Source organism: Macrosteles quadrilineatus, unplaced genomic scaffold, assembly GCF_028750875.1.
Source record: "Macrosteles quadrilineatus isolate MER2022 unplaced genomic scaffold, UCM_ALF_1.0 Scaffold_24__1_contigs__length_1734639, whole genome shotgun sequence".
Classification (NCBI taxonomy): Eukaryota; Metazoa; Arthropoda; class Insecta; order Hemiptera; family Cicadellidae; genus Macrosteles; species Macrosteles quadrilineatus.
In genome coordinates this window covers 1313809-1338958 of record NW_026542617.1, presented here as the reverse complement: position 1 = coordinate 1338958, position 25150 = coordinate 1313809, and the positions used below count along the sequence as shown (strand labels likewise).

Here is a 25150-nt window from a genome sequence, read left to right as displayed (position 1 = left end):
GCTAAATATAATTAAAAGTATAACGTACAATATAATCTTGCAGCAAAATTAAGTATTAGACTTGTATTAAATAAAACTATAACTAATTGAATATAAATAAAATGTAGAACGTAACGAGTCTGTGTTTATAATAGCATACCTGCTGCGTGAAATGTGTAACAATGTAATTTACTTCACATGACTATATTTTTGGTACACAAAATCTTCTGTATACACTTGAGTAAATAGATAAAACATAAAGTTTTGATGATTCATTGGTCATAGAGCTGGAAAAAATTATCTAAGGGATTACCATCAAGGAATTATTAATTTATCTCCTGGTTGTAGGCCTCTACTATTGTTTGTATATCCTTGTGTGTTCCGGTGGGTTGCCTATTAGTTACTAACGAATGGTACCTTCAACACAAAAACCATATTTTATAACAATTTGCTTCAATTGTCGTTTAAACTACACCAGACAGTTGTAGTCTTAGTTTTTTAACCAAAATTGGCGTAGTTGATGTGAGCCACCGACAGATTGTACTGAGCTAAATTACTGATATCTATCGAATACACAATCTTGTTTACCAATTAAAACTAATGGAATGACTTATTGTGAGCTATAACAACTGTTATGACCCATCAACTTGGCCAGCAACAAAAAAATATGGTAGAAAATAGAGTTTTAGTCACTAGCGCATTCTGTGACTGGCTCACACAACTACGATCATTTTTTATAAGCAATTGGCTACAGCTGGTCCATATAGATGGTATGTCTACTTCAGTATCCAATAGACAATGATATTACATATTACGATTAATTTTGTTACTGAACAAATGTAATATATTGCATCGTATATGTTTGGGGAGCTTGATGCGTCAAAGTTTAGGAAATGAAAGTACAGTTATAATGAAACCCCACTGCAGCAAACCTACAGCAACTCAAGACTAATGAGTACGTAGGTTTACTGCTAGAGCACAGGGGAGATAATAAAGTGTATTTTTAGTAGAATGTTAATAGCTTAGGATCAAATAAATAAATTTGCCTAATTCGGTCAACAAATTTCGAAATCTGGTCACTATTGTGTTAATAATTCTTTCGTTACAGTTATCCTACTATATGATAGCCTTTTATTTCGTTAATCTTCTATTATTTTTGTTATTTGTAATATATTGGATCGTTAAGCTTTGGTATCATTGTGTGCATTCGACTTGTTGTTGTAAAGCATGTAAAAATTATTTTTTTCTTCCACGTTCTATTTTCCTCTATTTTTTCTATTTCGAAGATGATTTTCTTCATTATTATTATATTTGTGTTTTGAATATAGAAGATATGCTGCAAAATTTGATTTCAAATTTCATTTTCGAAATCTGGTCACTATTGTATTAATAATTCAAAAGTTTAAAAGGGTACTCTGTTCACTAATGTTCAAACTCACTTCATACTCGTATATTATAGGACCCATATTTCTGTGTTTTTTTTTTCATATACACAGGGTTTTTTTTTAAATTTGCTTCTCTATTTATATAAAAACTGCAATAGATAGAAATATGCAGTTTGCGGGAATAATCTATTGACACAGAGGCCACAATTATTGTGAATTCAACGTTAAGTTCCCATTCACCCCCTTTATCCCCCTTCCCATAACTTAAAATTTTTTAATTGCAAGGTACCCCTTGACATATCACATGAAAGATCATGAAAAAATAAAAATAATTGTACAAACTAGAGGTCTCTCCGTCAATGCTATCAAAGGTTATGGCAGTTTAAAAAGATTAATTTTTCTCCCTTTTTTTGAGAAAAACACGTTTTTTGAAACGGCTATAGCTCGAAAACGGTAAGAGCTAGCAAAGATTTGAAAGTATTTTCATGGTCAGGAATTAAATTTCCTACATAACACTCTTAAGTGTTTTCCGAAAATCGCATTTCTTCCCCTTCAAAAAACTACCTACTTCTAAAATTTGTAAAATTTCTCGGATGTTTGACGTGTTTTTTTAACAAGCATTTTTCATAGGTGTGACTAGCTGGTATGCTAATTTAGTTACCAGTTAGTTTGCGCCATTCTTTTTTCTTTTTTCATGCCCTTTAATTTTTTTGATATGTATCAAGGGGTACCTAGCAATTTAAAAATTTTGAGTTAAGGGTAGGGGGAGAAAGAGGGTGAATTTGAACTTAACGTTGAATTCATAACAATTGTGGCCTCTATGTCAATAGATGATTTCCACAAACTACATACTTCTATCTATTGCAGTTTTTATATAAATAGAGAAGCAAGTTTTAAAAAAATACCCCCGCCGCAGCAAACCTGCCGTCCAAGCGAATTTCCATTTGGCTAAATTGATTTTTAATTGTTCTATTTAAATAACATTAGGTTTAACGAGTACGTAGGTTTGCTGCCACAAGGAAACGAATAAAGTGTCTATTTAAGTAAAATAATTATAGCTTAGTGTAAAATAAATATATTTGCAAAGTTTGATCAAATCTAAATATATCCATAAACAGGCGAACTAAAACATTTTACAATATTCTCCATAAGAATAACATGGAAATTTAAAATTTAAATTTTTTTAGTTTTCTCCGTAACCAATAACTGTACAAAAACACTTTGATATACTGAATTGTTTGCTTTTTTAAGCTTCTTTAGTTTAGAGAAAAATTGGGAAATTTTATGTTTTGAGGGTCAAAAATGAGAAAAGGCAATTTTTACCCTATAAAACCCTGTTCCCATGGTCCGATCATGCTGGATCGCGAACTCATTCAAGTTTATCCCGCCTTACACCTTCAAACCAAATTTCATAAAAATCGAATAAAAATTACTCAAGTTATCGTGTTCACGGACACACATATATGTATATAAATCTATTCATAAATAAATATATGTATATATATATAAATATATATATATATATATATATATATATCTATATATATATCTTCTCTTAGTAGCAACTAAACTGTTTTGTGTTTGAATGTAACTAGAGTCGTATTTTAACGAGCGTCTATGGACAGCGCAGTCTGCGGGTATTTCTATATTCAATGTTCAGTTGAACTGGACTGGATCGAGAAACGGAATCAAACTGTTAATGTTCCTGTTTGCACTAGCACTTGTAAACACAACTTTGTCTGATGATACTACCACTGTCTATTTTATTGTATTAATACGTGGAACTGTAAGTTTGCTAACTAAGAGCCTTTTAGGGATGTGTTTCTGAAGTAATATTGATTGATTTGGTTTCTAGTTTGAGGAAATTAGGCCGGCAAAGTTAAAAGTTATAGGCCGTTGAAAATTCGAGATGGAAGTTTTTTTTATCAGAACTATGGCTAAGTTAAGCCTGCGCACTGATTTGAGTATTTTGTAGTGAGAATATTTCCCCCGGAGGTTTCTATTATTTTTAAAAATAGAAATTTACTTGAAGATTGTTCTAAAGGTAGAATAACAAAAAATGCAAAATGATATAAAAATCTTATAGTTTAAACTTAGCTGCTACAGAGGGTGATGTTATCTAGTAGACCCACTCCACTCCCATATAATATCAATTAAAAATAATAACTAGAGATAAACCTCCTATATGATTCAAATTCTTTATTGAAAAACATCATCAAAAGCAAACAAAGACACTGTTTTAGTTTCACAAAAGATGTGGTGTACAGGGATATATCTCGACGAAGAGAAAAATTTGATTCTGAATCTGTTACAATAATTTGTTTTACATTTGAGTTTTTAGGGACGTCCATACAAGCCACTAGTGTATTTATATTTATATGTCCAATAGCACGATAACTCGAGCAAAAACGAGGTATTTTAACGAGTTCACGGACCAGCATGATCGGACTATGGGGACGGGGATTTATGGGGTTTTGTGGGGTTTTCCCATTTTTACCCTAAAAACATTTAATTTTACAATTTATTTCAAAACCGTTTTGTACAGCTCAAAAAATAATTAATTTAGTATATTGAAGCGTTGTCATGTGCCTAGTTGTTATGGAGATAATTCTATAAAACTGTAAATTTATCTTTATTTCTATTAAAATGAAGATCGTTTTGGCAGAATGATGTTTGGTACAGCGTATAACTAGTCCTACATGGGCAACATTCAAAATTTGAGAGTATTCAAAATTTACTTTTTTGCTTGCGGTTTAATAAGCCATATTCTAGTAAAGGGATCTCTTTATGACGTTTACAGAATATTATTTATTCATGGTACATTTGGCACAGTGAAGGAAATTAACTAAGAAAACTTTATTTATATTTAAAAGATAAAGATATTAGACCGGTTTTTTTTTAATTAGACTGTAATATTGAAAACAGTAGAATAAAACATTTGTAAAAATAACTGTTTGTTAACAGGAAAATGGAGCCACAATTGGAGGGAGGAGACATATATATTGAGCATTTTCTCCAGGATCAGCAGGAATTACCCTTTAGTAGTCTACAGGAAGTGATTCAAGATGGGCATGTCTTGCTGACAGGTAGCACCGGCCTTGTAGGCTCCTTGGTACTCGAGAAATTACTTAGGTAGGTGTGATACGTTTTGCAGTTACGTTTTGAGTAGCAACTTTACCAGTAGCATTCCTGAGCTATGGTTGAATTTTAAGCAAAATATAGAATTATCGTGGTATTTATTTATCTAAATTCAAAAATTCCTATCAGCTCATCTACAATTGCTTTGGATGTTTGTCTGAATTCCAACCCATTTAATCTTTTTATGGAATTTCTTTACAATTAAATATTTAAATGGAATATTTGGGCCTGGAAATAGTGTACATATTTCTATCTCAGAGTTTCGTTTTTAATGTTTTTTTCAATTCTAATCAATAGGTTATCGTACTGGGTATCTGCTAAAGATTACTTTAAGGATAAACTAATATCTAGATTTGTGTTTTACTTAAAACATTTTTTTTCTATAAATAGGATTGTGTGTCCTCCGTTAGTGATATGTATCATTCACTTTAATTTCTGTTCATTGTTAAGGAATTTCAATTATTATTTTTTTTTATCAACTTTTAATTTTAGCCATTAAATATAGTTACTGTCAACATCATTACTCTGGTAATGGTTACATTCTTATAGTATATGTTGCTTAGCATAGTTATTCGCAAAAATATGTTTGGTAATTTCTATAATCTATTTTACAATATAAAAACGTTGTTTTCTCAATGTGGGCCGGCCGGATATACTCGGCAATGGACGATCTATTGGTCGAAGTTGAAAAATATAGGTGTGTAAGTCCGAAGATTTATACTGATGTTAGTTTATTTGACTTTTTTCGTGAAGATGATGTTAGAATAGGTAATCAACTTGGTCTCCGTATTTTGCACGCCAATATACGGAGCTACAGCAGGCATATCGATGAACTTTTTGTAATTCTCAATAGTTATAGTCAAAGATTTGACGTCATTGTTTTAACTGAAACCTGGCAGTGTGACTGTTCTACGATAGTCGACCTGGGAGGGTATGTATCTTTTTCGAACTCCGTCAGTAGGAATCAGAATGATGGTGTGATTGTGTACGTGAATGAACGTTTAGGTGCGAGTTGTGAAGAAGTAAGTTTATTTGGCGCTACAAGTTTAAAGATAGGTCTAACTTTTGAGAAGGAGATATTTACGATACTCGCTGTGTATCGTAGTCCTAGGTATGGACGTGACCTAGAACAGTTTATCTCTGACCTTGCATTGTAGACCCTTTATCTCAACGTTATTTAAATACTTTATACGAGGCAGGATTTGTTGATTGTATTGATGCCCCCACTAGAGTCACTGCTTTTTCCAAAAGTTGTGTTGATCACATATTTATTGATATAAATGATACCAGTCGGGTTAAGTCGGGTATTATTCAATCGGAAATGACAGATCATTATTTCGTTGCTGCAGAAATTAAAGTTCAATCAAACCTAAATCCAGTTTCCAAAAAGAAAAATACCAAATCAGTGTCTTATATTGATAAAAAACAAGTCTCACTTTATGTCCAGGCTCATGATTGGGCGGACGTTATGAGTAGTAATGATGTCAATGAGTCCTGTGATCTGTTTATTAGGGATCTAAAAAATATTATTTCTCTTTCTTCCAAAGTAAAGTCCTGTTCAGCTAAATGCTTTAAAATTAAGCCATGGATCACGGATGGTCTACTTCGTTCCATCAGGTACAGAGACAAACTTAATAAATTACTAAAGAAACAGCCTTTCAACATAAACTTATTGAACCGATATAAAGCTTACAGGAATACCCTATGTGTTTCAATCCGGCTCGCTAAAGAACACTATTACCGAGATAAAATTGAAAATGCGAGGGGGAACTCTAAAGTCCTTTGGGAAAATATTAATGAATTGACTGGGGTTAAGAGTAATAAAGCCAAGTTTCCTATCAATAGTTTTCTTGACGTTTACAATGCGGAAATTGAGAATGAGATAATTAAAGTTGCAGACTCTTTTAATGAATATTTTGTATCTGTTGGTGCCAACCTAGCCAATGCTATCCCAGCTGTCAATGAGAATATAATGAATGACGAGCGTTATAGTGTCGATTCCTCCTTCCAGCTTCAACCCGTCTCTGAGTTAGAAATAACTGCAGTTGTCCAAAGCCTTAGAGGTGGCTCCGCCCCCGGTGTGGATGGTATCCCCGTCTCTATAGTTAAAGACAATATTTCCTGTCTGAAATTTCCATTACTACACATTTTTAACAACAGTATTCTTCAAGGTATCTATCCAGACATTTTCAAAACCGGGAAAGTTGTTCCGATATACAAAAGTGGTCCAAAGAATATTTCTGCTAACTTTAGACCAATTACTCTTGCTAGTACGCTCGCTAAAATCTTAGATAAATGTGTTAACATTCAGTTTGAAAAATACCTCGTGGAGACTAATGTTTTAGCCCAACAACAATTTGGATTCAGAAGAGACATGTCTATTAACTAAAAATAGTCATGAAGCTGTCGGAAGTAACAAGAAAAATTTACAGATTTTTATTGACTTAGCCAATAAAGTCGCTGTCACAGGTCTCAACATTGCCCACAGAAGTGGTTGTCACAATTTATAAAACATATTAACACAACCGTACAGTTCACGAAACACATATGTATATACAGTTTTACGACCATGTATATACATATATATATATATCTGTATCCACGTATATATCTGTATATACATATGTATTTCGTGAACTGTACGGTTGTGTTAATATGTTTTATAAATTGTGACAACCACTTCTGTGGGCAATGTTGAGACCTGTGACAGCGACTGAAGATGCATTGTAATAAATGCGAAACGCGTCTCGCAGGAGATAAGTAATCTTGGACACCTTAGGCTACCAAAAAGGTAAAAATATTTATAATAAATAGGTGTCTAGGCTAATATCTACAAACATATATTAAATATATATGTATTGCAATAAGAATGTTGTTAAAATTGTTTTTCACATGTCTTCTTTTGTAGATCTTGTAATAGAGTTTCCAAGATCTATGTCACAGTACGTGGGAAAGATGGGAAGACATCGCAGCAAAGAATTAAGGAACTCTTTTCTTCTAAAGTGAGTTTGGAACATATTTTCGATCATATGTTAAAAAGAATTAAAGCTCACAACCAATTTAGAACTGAGTTTCGCAAACCATAATCATGAATTATTTTGGTTGTTGGTTGAGGTGTGATATTTTCTAGTTTCCCTTCCCTTAAATTAAAAATGAAATGAGTATCTATTGGGATAATCTCTTAGTGGCAACAAGCCCAATCATTTATATTTCTAATGTTATTTTCCTCATGAAAAAAGTTCATATTAAACGGTATAAAATATCTTATGGCTACTTTCAATTTATCCAAGGTAAGAAATTGTTTATATAACTAAAGTTCTCGCAAAGTTTTTTATATACATCTAGAACTTTTCGTACCATTGGAGACAACTTCAAGCATGGGCGTCTCTTTGAGGTCACTGCTGGCTTCAAAAGCAGGTTCTAACTGAGGTTCTACTTTTGAGACTTGTAACAAATTATTGCTTACTTCAAAGTGATATTACACAGTCATATATACTAAGAATAGTTTGAGTTATAATAACAGTGTTAAATGGTTATTGGTTTTATTTAATTTTTAGTAGAATGCATGATGTAACACTCTCTTACACCATTGCTGTTAGAAAAATCTGTTAGAAAGATTCAATAATGAAATATGCTACTGAACATTTATCTTTCTATAATATTTATTATTATTATGTGGGGAATATAAGTAAAAAGGGATGTCATATCTGGAATACTTCTAAGGTTTATTTTCATTACTTTGTAAATAAAAATATCGGATGCATTTATTAGTTTCTTTTATGGGGTATTCATAGTACTTATAACAAATCATATAACTATTATCTTAATTCCGTTATATATACATACGCTACTCCCAATGTTGGATCTTGCCTCAGTTTGACTTCCCTTACCTCGGTGATGTATTTTACCTCACGTTGGCTCTACCATTCATCGTTGGTGTATCTTGTCTCAAATAGTTCCAGACATCGAAAATCAGTATCAGGAGTAATGGTAAATTTAAGAATTTCTTAAATTACGTTACGGGTAGTTTCGATCATAAAATTGTATTTTATATAACAAAAAATCCTAAAAAGCTGTTAAATTGATAATTTGAGATGAATTTACTTTTTTTCAATAAAGACGATAGTTTGGCGGAAACTGCACTTGAATTCTACACATTAATAACTTGTTGATTTTACCATGTTTATGAAATTTTTTATGAGGAGTGATAGTATTTTATGTAAAGTAGACTCCCTCTAGTTCGGTCACCTCGGGACCGGACCACTGGCCGGACTACAAAACGGCCGGACTAACCGGATGTATTAGAACCTCAATTATTTGATGTAATGGGGGAGGGGGCAGAATAACTGAAAACCACGGTTAATCCAACATGGCATAAACATATATTACATACCGGTACCCATAAAACACCTAATACTGTATAAGATGGACGTTAAATGTGATAATTAATTTACACGTTACATAATCAAAATACAAATAATAGTATTAAGTACACATACTGCATTACATCGGCTGAATCTTGCAGGACCTCCATAAAAGTAAGTACCATTATACATCATTTTAAAGCTTATGATAGCAGATACAACTTTTGTTCGAAACATATTCTCATAAAATGTCAGCGAAAAAAGTTAAGGCGGCAAAAATAAAATGTTGTGTCCAAAAAATATAAATCTTAACATCTTTATACAAATAACGAACAAACTGTAATAGCTACAACGAAAGTTAAGCAAACATGATTGAAGGAAATGTTATGACAAAGACAATAAAACAAATTGCAATTCAATATCTTGTTTAACAATCGAGAAAAACGTGATTTACGAAACCCTTACACTTCATATGTTTAGGGGGGCACAGGAGAAGGAAGCAAGGGGGGTAGGGGCGGGGACTTTTGGCTGAATACTTGTCTAAATGGTAGTAGTCGATGGGCAAAAAATCTGCTTTTTACTATTTTCCCTGGTTGACTGGACATTGGCCTTAACCTCAGAACAGTAGCCGTCGCTCGAGGACTGACAACTGAAATAACCAAGTTCTTCTGCTCCGACCAGGAGGTTAAAAGTGGTTTGCTGTAGAATACTGCTCGTTCTTAGATTACCTAAATATTTGCATCTAAGGAACAAAGAGCATTACGTAAGAGACATGCTCGTACAATTAAGTATTAAGGAATGCTTAAAATAAAACTACAACAAAAGAGGTAGTAGATAATATACAACAAATAAAATACTCACAATGGTTAATAAACAAAGTATAAGTTGATTGGACTAGGTATCTAAAACTGTTAAGAAAGTTTACAGACTTAAAAATTTAAAAACTACAAAACACAAAGAAAAACAAACGTTGGAGAATATTTTCTATATTTTGTTTATGTTTCAAGAAACACCCTTATTTTGTATGGTAATATAAACTGATACTATAAGGAATTTAGGTCTTAAAAGATATTCATCATGAAAATGAATTGTTTATATTGCAATACAAAATCCAAAATATTTGTGGAAAATATTTCTGAGCTATTGTAGTATTTGTTCGTTTAGTCTATCACATGACTTTACTGTGTGAAATAAACTTTTTTACAGAATAAAACACAATCGAAAACAGGTTTCAACTAAATGAAGTATTTAAAATGTAATTTCAATTCAAGAAAAATATTCAAAACTACTCTAGGATATTTAAAAAATATGCAATATTTATTAGTGATCGGTAAAATGTGATTTTGATGAAACACGCATATGGCCAGCTCTTGCTTTTAAATCGGTAGCTTTGTTGAATTTTCCTAAAAATCAACTCTTTTTAAGAAATATGTGCTAAAACAGGTCTTGTAACATAAGTAACAGAATCTGCAATAACGATTGTCGCCTTGTTATCAATTTTTTCGGCCTACTGGAAATTCTGTCCATTACACAGCAACAGCCCCACGTTTAAAGGTACACTTATGTGAGGATATTGTCAGGAGAATATTTGGTGGTCTGTTTTTAAACAGTAATTTACTGTCGATTCTAGTCCCTTTAGTATTTCGTGTTTATCATAGAAAATCTAATACGAATGAAATATTATTACTTGCCTACAGGGTGGCAGAATATCTAAAAGGTAAAAACAACTGGTGTTTTTAAAAAGGTCTCACAAATTGTCTATATTGTGTTTCTGTGTCTTTTAATGCGCACAAAATACTATGGTTAGATTAGTTACTCTACCAGCTAACTTATAAAATAAAAGTGTAATGTTTAATAAAACACATTCTATGTTTTCTAATATAATGTATTATACTGTATGTATAATGTATTATTTAATATAGTGTATTCAAGCATCACAAAATAGTTAATATCACATGTCGGCCCTTTCCAATACTGCTTTTATATTTTTAGTAACATATTATTTGATAAATACATACAGTATTGTCTAATGGTGCAGTAAATAAAGAAATAAATGTGATACCAATCAATAAATATCGTTAAATCACAAACCGATTTTTGACCGCTTATTTGGAAAATCAGTATTGTACCTGTGAGATTTTTAACAATCATTGTCTCTGCAGGTGTTTGACCTCGTGAGATTGGAACACTGTGAGGCGCTGGAGAAGGTGCAGGTAGTGGACCTGTGAGATTTTTAACAATCATTGTCTCTGCAGGTGTTTGACCTCGTGAGATTGGAACACTGTGAGGCGCTGGAGAAGGTGCAGGTAGTGGACCTGTGAGATTTTTAACAATCATTGTCTCTGCAGGTGTTTGACCTCGTGAGGTTGGAACACTGTGAGGCGCTGGAGAAGGTGCAGGCAGTGGACCTGTGAGATTTTTAACAATCATTGTCTCTGCAGGTGTTTGACCTCGTGAGGTTGGAACACTGTGAGGCGCTGGAGAAGGTGCAGGTAGTGGACCTGTGAGATTTTTAACAATCATTGTCTCTGCAGGTGTTTGACCTCGTGAGGTTGGAACACTGTGAGGCACTGGAGAAGGTGCAGGTAGTGGACCTGTGAGATTTTTAACAATCATTGTCTCTGCAGGTGTTTGACCTCGTGAGGTTGGAACACTGTGAGGCGCTGGAGAAGGTGCAGGTAGTGGACCTGTGAGATTTTTAACAATCATTGTCTCTGCAGGTGTTTGACCTCGTGAGATTGGAACACTGTGAGGCGCTGGAGAAGGTGCAGGTAGTGGACCTAGATCGAGGGTTCGAGACCCAGATTGCTCCGGCAGTAACTAAAGTAACTATGATAATCCACTGCGCTCTTCTGGTAGACCACTACCACACAATTAAGGAGGCTGTTGAAACCAACTTACGATTTACATCTACACTCATTCAACTTGCCTACCGATGCCGCCAACTTGAAGTTAGTACAGTTGTGTGAAATGGTAGTGGGATTTAGCCAGTTCATTACTTTAAATGATGTTTGACCATATTATAAGCATCATATTATTCATATTCCCAATAAACAAAAATGCTATGGAGCTATAATAATTACGAGACGAATTAAAAAAAATGTAAGAGCATTCTAACTACGTCGTAGAGTACGCCATTACCCACAACAAACAAGTTTCTCTTTTATAGTCAAATGTTTGGTGTCCGGATGATTAAGGATCCAAAAACATTCTAAAGTCAATGTCTGTTTCTCGTAAATGAGATGTATACTTTCAGTATCCAATGTCAATAGTATATTTGGCTCTCACAAATAGAATGTCTATTTGCAGTATCCTAAATCAATGGTCCATTTGGTTCACATAAATAAGATGCATATTTGCAGTAACCAAAAACAATGGTAGGCTTGCTTCTGGTTCACTTAAATGGAATGTCTTTTTGCAGTATTCAAAGTCAATGATACATCGGGTTAAGTAAAAGAACTGTTTACTTACAGTATCCAAACTCAATGGATTGGGTTAACGTAAATTACCGTAATTGTCTACTTGCAGTTAAAGTCAATGGTTCATTTGATTCACATAAATGGAGTGCCTATTTGCAGAATCCAAAGTCAACGGTACGTCTAGTTCACGTCAATGGAATGTCCTGGCTCGTTGTTATCTTTTAATCGCGCGAGGACTAATTTTTACTCTAACATACTAAAATCCCTATCCAATATCGCTGGTTATCATTGGTTTCAACATAGCATATTCCAGTTGATAGCTGTGGTAAGTTTAATAATCCAATAAAATGGATAATGCGGCGCAATGTCACCCACGAACCTTCACACCCGTATTAAATACTGTTTAAAACTCCCAAAAATGATTGGCAATTGAATGGCAATCATATGATCCAAGTGCATTTTTTCTTTATATTTAGCTTGGCCTACAATTTTGAACACCTTACATGCCTGTATGAACCTGAATATGTACATGAATGTACTCCGATTTGTCAACTGCCAAGTTTGCCCGACGATTTATTTTTAAAAACTTAAATGTTCGCTCTCTTAACGCCAAACATTCGGAACCAATCCATTTTTCTATGTGCTGATGTTTTAAGGAGCCGATACTAGTTTGCTTTAAATACGCGGAATCTGTCATAATATGTACAACTTTATTTACATCATCTTGGTCACCCTACGACATATGATACCTCGAAATATTCCGAGTAACCTTTTTCTGATACAAAATATTATCAAGTAGTGCTCATTTTAATTTTGGTAGTTGAGGTCAAATGTTTTCTTATTCCCTCTGTGGAATCTGGACGGTATGTCACTTGGACAAGATAAAACGACATCGTTCTGGGGTGTAATTTTTTATTTCAAGATTTCATAGCAGTTTGGTACTATCCTCAAACACGTATCCTATTGTATTTGTTTTATTTTGCTATTTCATAAGCTCTACGATGCGTACCTTCAACTTCGTATATTTTTGAAGTTATAATTTATAAAATGCAAGGGAACTTAAAAGTCTAGATGAAATATCAGTTCATCAATCTCTTAAAACCAGTAATGAACCATAAAGTGCAAGTCAACGGTTATCAAAAACTATAAATCAAGACTAAGTGAATATTCCAGCCTAAAATCTGGAATTAAAAATTATATTTTGTTCTATACACTAGAAATAATTTATAAAAAATAAACTATCCTAACAATTAGAAATTATTTGACCTAAAAGTAGGGCCTAAAGTGTCTAATGAATCAATAGAGTCAATTCAAAATATATTTTAAGGCTTACTAAGTTTATAAGACATCCACAGTATATGGATGCCTACGATAACTGAAGTGCTCTTGCTTCTAGTTTGTGTTCATTCAGAAAAAATCTTTTAGTTTATATGTGTGATTCGTAAGAATAATTATTAACCACCAAAAACTTATTTTTTGAGATTTAAATTATTTTTGCATGCATTGGTAAACTAAATGACTATAAATGGTACTTGATATAAATCAGAATTAGAGTATAAACTTTAAAGTTTTGAGATTTAATGCATTTAAATGAGCTTTGATATGTTTCAACATCATCATTGTGATAGGTGTGGGAAATAAGCGAATGTCTTATTCCCGTTTCTCCCTAACGTAACATCCCCTACTTGATTAATCCGCTGTGACTATTTGACCACTGTATTCCTGTCCTACTCCAAAACGCTTACTGAATTGCCATGGCATTTTGGAAAATTAATTATGATCATAAGAATTCGTGTTTTTCACTCCCCCATGGGGTTTACAGATCTCCACAAATATTTGAAGACCGGAATATTTCGACATATGCTTAATAGTATTTTAATATGTCTATGACGGGGACAAGGGTGTAAGAGCCACTGGCATTTTACAGTTTGCATTTTAAAACTGATACAGAATGAGAATTTAAAAAAAAATTAGCAAACAATGTTTTAGATAAGTGAGACATAAACATGTTTTAAACTGATTATATGCATCGTTTGATGAGCTATGTAGGGAAACGGTAATCTGAAGTTTGAAAAAATCAACTAACGCTATTAAGTGCCAGTAGCTGAGATTCCAAGTCAATAGGATTAAAACAGAAACATTGTTTTCAAAATACATTTCCACTTATAATTTTTTTATGTCGACATTTTGGTAATGCTGAAGTGGGTAGGAACAGTGGGTAGGTGTCAGTAATTAAGAAACCCACTTGTGCAAATATTGATTTACAACTATAAAATCATGCAAAACCCAAGTTTTATTTCGGTTTCTTTATTTTGTGATTAACATGATTAGAATCAGGATTCTGGTATAAACTACATTGATACTACTTTTCTTACCATATTTTATTTTTAAAGATAACATATTGACCATTACAATGATCTTGAATATCTTTTCTAACGAATTTCAGTCCTTCGTTGTGGTTACCTCAACCTTATGCCACAACGGACAAAGGATAGTTGACGAACAGTTTTACCCTCCGCCTGTCACAGCCCCTGCAATGTGTATAATGGCCGACTCTCTTTCCCAAGACGTATTTACCAACAGCACAGCTGGGTATGTTCTCCTAAATAATAAGAAATAAGATATTTATTTTCCCATTTTTTTTTACATTAAATTGTTTACAAAAAACTGTTACACTACTATAGTCATGGCATGACCTATAATATACTAAGGATGAGAAACATACTTAAAAAAGAATAACTGTCAAGTTATATGAAACCGAATTTGATTTTAAGGTTAATTACAGTAGCCACATATCTACATGGTCAAACTAAATTATATTACTTAAGGGAAAATTTAGGACCTCCAAGGCCTAGCCTGAATGGAGGTTCCATTTATACATAAATTTTAAAACTAAAAACAGCTCTAAGACGCTAACTTAAATTAATTGATAACTTAAAATATCTACTCCTGCTTTAAAAATAAATAGATGCACTTTCTAAAACATATACTTCTTGCTGTAGGCCTACTATTTTCAATTGTTGAAGTATAAACACTTTTTAAAAATATTATAATATTGAAATGTGTTAAACCTGTATGTTAGTAAGAAAATGTATGTGTGTTTGCGTAAAAAGCCATTTCTGTAATCGTTTTGAAAAAACTGTAGAATTAAAGGCACTTTTTATATAATCTGGTACCAAATTATACATCCTTGGTGCCATAAAAATAAAACTTTTAGTAAAGAAAGTGTTCAGTGGTTTAGGGACGGAAAATTGTTTCCAGTTCTTAGTTTTGTTCGGTAAGAAGTTCCAAAAAAATACGATTGCCACTTTTACCATAAAAATATTTTAAAACCTTATATACATATAGATACTCTAGCGGAAAAATCTTTAAAGAGAAAAACAATGGTTTTGAAGTTTCAGTTTTTACTTTTCTTAAAATTTAGCGGACAAAATGTTTTTGTTGTAACAAAAGAGAATTTCTATTTGACTTGTACGTTCCACCCCATCAAGTCAAACCATATTCTAAACGACTTTGGATTAAAGAAAAATAAAGTCTTTTCAAGATGTCCTTATTACACAATTCCCTTAAAAAGTAAAAAATTCTTAACACATTATATAATTTCTTTTTCAAATTAAAAACATGCTTTCTCCAATTTAATTCACTACGGTACCTAATGTTAGGATTTTTATTTCCACAGCTTCTCCTACTAGAGCACAAAATCATTACACTTGGTTTGCTGTCATAGACATTTAATACATTTGTAAATAACTAGCTCTTCATCTTTTGAAGACTTTCTTAAACTGAAATTGATATATTTGTTTTTTTCCGTACTGAGAACCATATGATTTTGGGTGAACCACCATTTTAGAGAAATTAAATCAGTATCCATTGCCATTTTAACTTCTTCCCATGATTCTCCGGCATAGCACAGAGCTGTGTCGTCAGCAAATGAAGTTAGTTTTCCATGGAAAGATGCATCACAAAGGTCATTAATATAAATTAGGAAGAGGATTGCCCCTAAAACCGAACCTTATGGAACAACATATAAAATTTTCTCCCAGATCGCTAAATTTACCATTCATTTTGACACATTGTTTTCGTCCAATTAAGAAGCTCTCAAACCAATTATAGCAACCCCTCTTATTCCACAATTGTATAATTTTGAAAGCAGAATATTAAAATCAACTGTGTCAAATGCTTTTTTGATATCTAGAAAAAGACCACTTACTTTTAGTGAAGAGTTTAGCCCATTGTATATAGAACCGATGAATATTTGTAAAGCCATTTCAGTATTTAAACCCTCCCTGAAACCAAACTGATTGTTGCTAAAAAAGTTATTTTTCTCTAAGAAACTAACAAGTTTGAATTTCATTATTTTCTCAAATATTTTTGAAAAAGAAGACAACAAAGAAATCGGACGATAATTTCCACAGACATATATATTAAAATACCATCTAAAATATTGTTGGGTACTTGCGGTAAATGAATGTATAACGAATTAAAAAATTAATACTCTTACAGTAAAATTATTTCAATGGTTATTTTTATTTGAAATTTGAATTAATGCAAAATTAAGTTGCTCAGTTTGCAAGCTAGACCTAGAAAACAATAATTTGGTGTAAAATTAGGTGATGCTAAAACCTGAACATTAAAAAGGAACTGTTAAAATTAGTAGAGCTGGAAAACGGGAAGTAGCTTTTTGAGCAAGGGTGTGGTGGTAGAAGCTGAACAAAGAAACTGTTACCACTAGGCCTAACCGAGGTCCTTCAGCCCTTCCACTGTTGTATTTTGTTTTTACATAAGTATTGTTTGTAGGTTATAGTTGGTAAATGCAAGTTATACTAATTATATTTGAGAGGAGGATTGGTATATATACATTTTGGTATTAAGGTACGAACACTTAATTATACTAAGATACACATACAGATAAATCAATGGGACCATGAAATTATTGGGTGTTCTCCCATTGCTGCCCGGCGGTGGTAATGGGTGGGTCACGTACTCGCATACAGATATCGGCGCAATTCGATTACTTCTTAATATTCTGAGTGGCGGAGAGTGTTTTGCCGTATCGTAGGGTGTTCCATGTTCCCAGGGCCACGACCGACAATGTCGACCGTCAACTCGTACCACTATGCTTCTGTGTTTGAGCTAGTGGTGGGAATACTGAGGTCTTCATCTCAATTGCTCTTACGTTGGGAAGGGTTCATTGAAGATTTCAATAGCTTTTTCGTTCGTCACTAAAAAGTCCGGACAGCATCTCACAATCTTCTTGGGGGACGGCTCATTTTTTTCCGGAGAGCACGTGAACGGTAGTTTTAAACTAGTGATTGCACTGTCTACATTTTCTTTCCCCACCTGTTTCACCCGTTCAGATGGGATTGAAGGAAGAGCTAGTCAGCAAATTTGATGAAACGCTCTCCCTGTAACATGTGGTTTTCATATATAATTTTTTTCTTTTCTGTCCATATTCACATCAAGTTCCTCTCTTACGATAAACCTTGGCTATCACCCTTTGACTTTGGTGTATGTTCTTACCTGTTTATCTATTTCTTTAAGTCCTCTTTGATAATTTTCATGCTTTTTTATCCTTTCTCGTATCATGCATCTGCCCGTTCTTTCCCATTTCTAGCGAAGTTGCTTCAGGCCGGGGGCCCACGGGTCTAAAGTCAACTGTGAGTAGTTTGTGATCTAAGGTGCTGCTGTCGTCAATCAGGTGATCTTGTTGTTTCCAGGGTGTCGTCCCGTTTGCGAACAGTCCCATTTGCGAACAGTCCCGTTTGCGAACAAATTTTTGGCTCTGGGGTGAGGTACCTGGGGAGGAGTCCCGTTTGCGAACAAGTTTTGTTCTACCCTTAGTCAGGTGGTCTTCCGCGCGTTAATTATTGTCTTTCTGCTTGTAGAATGCAAAGCTAATATTTAAAGACATTTTATTCAGAATATCTGCTTTTTAGGCCTACTTTTGAATATTGATTGTATAAATATTAGTTGTTTCATCGGCAGTAAACAAGTACAATGAATCAATACGAGCAGGGATTATTCTTTTGATTAGATTCATTAACCGTCTGTAACGAATATAAATAAAAAAGCCAAACCCCCGTATTCCCTTCATTCATATTTCCATAGTCCGAAATTGTTGATTTAAGAGCTCAATAAAAAATGTAGGATTTTACAAAAGTTATTTACCAACTTTGACTGAAATATATTCGTTAATGCTTATGTTATCAAGTATACAGACTTGCGAAAAAAACACATTTTTGATCTCTGCATGATTACTATAAAAATACCGGTATGGATCATAAACTTAAACAAATGACGTTTTTGGCCCGAAAATAAATATGATTTAATATTGCTTAAATAGAACTGCCAAAACATATGTTCAAATGCTATTAGTATAGGATTCGGGCCAACAACGTCATTTGTTTATGTTTATGATCCATACCGGTATTTTTATAGTATTCGTGGATCTCTGCTACAACTTATAGAGCACATGTTTAACATTTTAAAATATTTATAGGGTTTTCAACTGTTTGACTCAAACAGCAATCAATATTGTCATAAATGTATATTCTAATCATATAGGATAAAATTAAATAGGCTATTTAAATTTAAAAGTGCTACGTTATGCACGACCCTTTTATATTACGAAACTCTAACCACCGATTAACGTCTTCCTATTATATTTACAGATAAAGTATACAACTAGCATATAAGTTATTATATGCTATATTAAATTACTATATTGGTATAGATGACGTAATTTGTCTTTTGAAAGGGAAGGAAACTACATGTAATCAGGTCTTAAATTACTTAAACACAATATCCAACCAAATCAAATTTATTAATAAATTATTTTTTCCTGACAGTGAATTCATGTACCATATTTGATCAGTATTGTGTTAACATTTTCACATATCATTATATTAATTTAGCTGCTTGTAAATAAAGTTACACTATGGTATTGTTTAAGTATGAGGTTGGTTTCTAAGTACTATACCAAAAATTATCCATGCATTTTTTGTCAAAAGATTATACGAAATGCAATGATATCCATACGTATGGGATTGGAGTTTGAACACATAACCAAATTATGCAAAACATGTTATTTGTTATATATTTTACTTTGATTTAAATACATCTTGTTGACAAATTGGCTAACAATTCTTCGTTTAAACCAATAGAGTAAATGATCAAACACAAAAGCGGTTGAAAAACTACCCAACTTCAAAAGTTTCAAATATGTGTTCGCAAAACGGACAGGTGACGTATGACATCTTAAAGTTGTTCGCAAAACGGACAGATTTTACCCTGTACGCAAATGGGACTGTTCGCAAACGGGACACAACCGTTTCCAGGCGGTGTCTTCAGATTGCGGCTTCTGAGGATTCTTTTATGTTGTATGGAGCAAAATCTTGTTGCACCTTTTGATGTCGTCCTGGAATTGTGGAAGTATCCTGAGACTATTAGTAGTGGACATTTTAACGTGTTTGTCTTCGTGACCACAAAATTGTCTGTGCAGTATTCTACAATTTTATTATTTATCATAGATTATTTTGCAGACAATTGCCGCATACTGTCTTTGTCTTTTATGGTTACCTCCGATTACTCTATTTGCACTGGCGAAAACTAAACCCTTCACATCTCCTCTGTAACATTAAGGCTCCTGGATCTGTAGGAAGTCAATGACCAGTTTGGTCAATATTTGCCTGGCATCCTGTGAGGCCTTAGCCGATTCCGGCAGATTAAGTTGCCCAAGTACGAGTGTTCGAGTGATTCTCTCAGCTCCTATGATCTGTGGTTGGTTTGATATAAAGTTAGTCATATTTGTTTAGTGTCTAATGTCTCCTCCCTCTTTCTTGTATCATGGGCGGATGGTGGAATTTACACTGCGTCCAGAGTTTTTCTGAGCTTTTGCACAGTTTGCGCACTTAAATTTCCATTCCTTTTTTTGACAGTTTTTAAAAATTTGTTCTTTCTTTGCAAAATGTCTAGAGGAGTCAGTGGTTACTCTACAAGAGGCTGCCAGGTGTCAGTATCGTTGACATTTGAAACACCGTGTTACGATGGAGTATTCAGAGAACTTACAGGGGTGCCAGCATGTAACCATTTGCCAAAACCCCTCTTCTAATGTTACTTTCCACTTCGAGAACCACAACCACATTGTTCTATGTGCTGCCTTTTGGGCCACTCATAAAAACCATTTTCACTTTAACCACAGAACCTTCACTGTCACTCTCAGGGAGGCTTTGAACTCTCGAGCTGACCCTTATTTTTGCCCGGGCTCTTGGACTTCAAGGTCATTCCCTATTTTTCCCTTTGGCAATATCGATTTTTTATTTTGTGCTTCTATGACAACTCCTCCATATCTGATCTTGGAGAGCCTTTTGATTCTTAATTAATTTTGTTCAGGATTCAAGAACGTACAGCAACATTCTCCTTTATTTCGTATCTAGTGCCCCACATTTGTTTGCTTAACATTTGTCGTAGAATTCTGCAGCGAGGTGCTTAATTTTGTGACCTATACATTTTCTTTTGGCAATGCTGTTTTGGCAACGGCTTCCACCTTTCCTTTGGTAAGGGTGATATTTACCGCCCTTTCAATCTTCTTAATAACGTCTTCTGATGGGAGTCTCTTGGTTTGCCTTTAGCGAAGTCCTATTTATTTATTTGTTATTTATTGATTGATTCCAAACGGCAATTGCCAATAAAATATTATGCTCTTCTGTTCCTGATAGGCTCCCTGAAGCTCTATGTATTCGTGATGCACTTTTAGGATCGCCCCCGACAGGTTCTTCGTGTGCGTGGTTAGCTTTTCTTCCTCCCCTTTAGTCACTGCTTTGTTCACTATAATTACAGATTTGATTTGGTCGGTCTATAACAATCATAAGAGCTAACATGATTTTCTAGTACTCCGTGGACATGTTACTGATCTTGACTATGTCTTCCAACATGTCTGTACTCTCAGCATGTCAACTCAACATGTCTGTACTTCACATTTTGCATGTGGTTAGTAAGGGCAATAGGACAAAGAGAAGCCACTTAAGGCGTTTTCCCCATAAGAATAACATAGGGATCATTTTTAGCCACTTTTTCAAAAACCCTGATCTTTGCCTATACAACCCTATATAAATGTTCAATACCATTGTACAACTCCATTAACATTTCAAATCCATATCCATTCGCATGTATATCTTCAAAATCGTGCGAGGTTTGTACGTGAACTCGGGCGCGCTCCCGGCTCATGGCGTGCTCGGTCTTCTTGCCTCTAGTATTGACGTGATGAAATGGCATCCTTTGAAGAAATCCATGAGTTCTGGCTACTTGGGAACCCAAGCCATTTGACATACAACAAATCAATCCTTCCTCCGAATTGCCTTATCTACATAATACATCTCTTTATACTTGGTCTTTAGCAACTCCTTTGTATAGAATCCTCCCCTGATTATATTGTCATTTTCATCTTTCAAGATATAAGTCACAGGCTTTGTATTCTTAACTTCTGCTATTGTAAATAGCTCCCCTGTTCCAATTTGGGGTATAACCTTTACTAAACACATGTTTATACTTATAAATCCTCACGCTATCACCCACCTTATATCTTGGCTTTTTAACTTGCACTACTTTAGAATTCAACCTCTCAAGCACATATTTACTATTCTTAACACTCACTTGGTCAGTCTTCATTCCTATAGATCTATGCGCTTTATTATTATATTTCCTAATAAACTTTTTGAAGTAAATCCAACCCTTTATAACTTCCCTGAGCACTAAATTCCCTATATAACCAATTCTTTAAAGTTCTCTGAAACCTCTCCACAATTGCAGCCTTAGTTGTAGAAAAAGTGTGATAGTGATTAATATTTATGTTTTTCATTAGTTTGCTAAAATATTGATTAAAAAATTCTTTTCCATTGTCAGATTGAATGTTTTTAACCCCCTTTGGTAGAATGGTTTTAATGGCTTCTGTAACCACCAACCCTGTCTTATTCTTTACTGGAACAGCATAAGCTTTTTCATAAAATGTATCTATTAAAGTTAAGATATATTTAATGCCGGACTCTTAACCATTTTGCCATATCTCAAATAGTTTTCGAGATATAAGTATTTTAAAACAATATTATGGACTTAAAAAATTTAAAGATGTGCAAAAATGTCACTAAAATTCAAACTCTGAAAATTTTTGTGATAACTGTTATTTGTGCCCATATAAAATAATGTTAAATTTTTATATTTTTTTATATTTTATGTTGTATTATTGCTTATAATCAAAAGTTGATACCCACGTAGTGTGCTAGAATTTTAACCGTTTTGCCGTATCTCAAGCTGTTTTCGAGATATATAAGCACTTTAAAACCATATTATGGACTTAATCAATTTTAGGTGTGCAAAAATGTAAAAAAAAACTATGAACAATTTAGTGATCTCTTCCTCTAAAGTTGGGATAAAACTAAATATGGCTTTTTCATAATAGACATGGAAAGGCAAAATAATAATGGCAAATATAGATTTATGTTTGGCCAATTTTATAATGACTAAGAGCAAGAGTATTGATGTCATCTTTCAGAATAGGCCTCTTGTCATCATCAAAAGATAGTACTTTCTTATTCATAGTTTTTTTTTTGACATTTTTGAACACCTAAAATTGTTTAAGTCCATAATATGGTTTTAAAATGCTTATATCTCGAAAACGGCTTGAGATACGGCGAAACGGTTACAATTCTGGCACACTACGTCGATATCAACTTTTGATTATAAACAATAATACAACATACAAATATTAAAAAATAAAAACAATTTTAACATTATTTTATGTGGGCAGAAATAACAGTTATCACGAAAATTTTCAATGTCTAGACTTTTTTGACATTTTTGCACACCTTGAAATTTTTTAAGTCTATAATATTGTTTTAAAATACTTATATTTCGAAAACTATTTGAGATATGGCGAAATGGTTCAAAGTCCGGCATTAAATATATCTTAACTTTAATAGATAAATTTTCTAAAAAAAGCTTATGCTGCTCCACCAAAGAATAAGACAGGGTTAGTAGTTACAGAAGCCATTAAAACCATTCTACCAAAGGGGGTTAAAAACATTCAATCTGACAATTGAAAATAATTTTTTAATCAATATTTTAGCAAACTAAATATTAATCGCTATCACACTTTTTCCACAACTAAGGCTGCAATTAATTGTGGAGAGGTTCCAGAGAACTTTAAAGAATTGTTTATAGGGAATTTAGTGCTCAGGGAAGTTATAAATAAATGGTTGGATTTACTTCCAATGTTAATTAGGAAATATAATATTAAAGTGCATAGATCTATAGGAATGAAGCCTAACCAAGTGAGTGTTAAGAATAGTAAAATATGTGCATGAGAGGTTGACTTCTAAAGTAGTGCAAGTTAAAAAGCCAAGATATAAGGTGGGTGATAGCGTGAGGATTTCTAAGTATAAACATGTGTTTAGTAAAGGTTATACCCCAAATTGGAACAGGGGAGCTGTTTACAATAGCAGAAGTTAAGAATACACAGCCTGTGACTTATATCTTGAAAGATGAAAATGGCAATATAATCAGGGGACGATTCTATACAGAGGAGTTGCTAAAGACCAAGTATAAAGACATGTATTTGTAGAGAAGGTAATTCGGAGGAAGGGTGATTTGTTGTATGTCAAATGGCTTGGGTTCCCAAGTAGCCAGAACTCATGGATTTCCACAAAGACATTTATATAGGCTTGTATAGGCAAAGATCAGGGTTTTTGGAAAAGTGGCTAAAAAATTATCCCTATGTTATTCTTATAGGAAAAAACCCCTAAACTCCTTGTCCTATTGCCTCCTTGTCCTATTGCCCCTACTAACCACATGCAAAATGTGAAGTACAGACATGTTGAGTTGACATGCTGAGAGTACAGACATGTTGGGAGACATAGTCAAGATCAGTAACATGTCCACGGAGCACTAGCAAATCATGTTAGCTCTTATGATTGTTATAGACCAAATCAAATCTATAATTATAGTAAACAAAGCAGTGGTTTTGTACAAACAGTATTGTGGTTTGCTTTGAAAGAAGGTATGTCGTGGTCACCCTGAATACTCTAAAGCCTGGTCAGGTTTAGCAAATAGTGTCCTCCCGTGCTGAAGTGCCAGCCATAAGACAGGTATCTGCAAGCTTATTTGTCTACTATCTACATTTGCTTTGAGACAGGGACATGTAGTTGGAGGATGTCACTGGTAGCTGCTGATTTTTTCTTATCTGCGGGGCAATATTTCGCCGACCAGATCTTAATCCACTTCATTAATAAGCTACTACAGTGACATTTCGAGTAAGTTATGAGGCAGTACAGGGTAACTGATTCACAGTGGTACTTAGGAAATACTAGCTGTGAGGTCCACAACCATCCTGAGAGGATTACATACCCACTTTCACCATCAAGAGTGGTACGTGCTTTACTCCTTGGCGCTACAGCCTAACGAAGACCTTGGCCTCATTAACAACGTGCCTTAATTTTTCCCCTTTCTTTCTCTTCTCCTCCCCTTATATTCAATTTTCTTAAATTCTTCTCTACGCCTTGCTGCCATCTTTCAATAGACCTTCTTCTCTCTTTTGCTCCAATTATATTACTATACAAACTCCCTTTTGGATCCTATTTTATAATTCTCTCAACGTCACCATATCAACTTTATCGTTAAAGTTTTTTTTAGTTATTTATTGTTTCAACCTAACCAGTTTTTCTTTTATTTCATGATAATGTCTAACTCTTATCTCATCTTCATCTTCCACCTAAGTCGCATACTTATCCGTATATTTTCCTTAAAATGTATGGCCTTGTATATATTTTATCTTTTGCCAAGGACCGAGGGTATTGTTGGAACACAGGAAAAAACC

The 25150-nt window shown here is 33.7% G+C and overlaps 1 protein-coding gene across 3 annotated transcripts in view; it reads left to right on the top strand.

The window, feature by feature from the left end:
* LOC129005592 (fatty acyl-CoA reductase 1-like) overlaps positions 1 to 25150 on the top strand; it is a 65411-nt gene that overhangs the window by 28071 nt on the left and 12190 nt on the right. For all 3 annotated transcript variants that reach the window (XM_054434536.1, XM_054434538.1, XM_054434537.1), the window contains 4 exons: positions 4329 to 4496; positions 7411 to 7504; positions 11587 to 11817; positions 14732 to 14877. In XM_054434536.1, the coding sequence (XP_054290511.1) occupies positions 4333 to 4496; positions 7411 to 7504; positions 11587 to 11817; positions 14732 to 14877 (635 nt within the window). In that variant the 5' untranslated portion in view covers positions 4329 to 4332. The remainder of the gene's footprint in view (positions 1 to 4328; positions 4497 to 7410; positions 7505 to 11586; positions 11818 to 14731; positions 14878 to 25150) is intronic.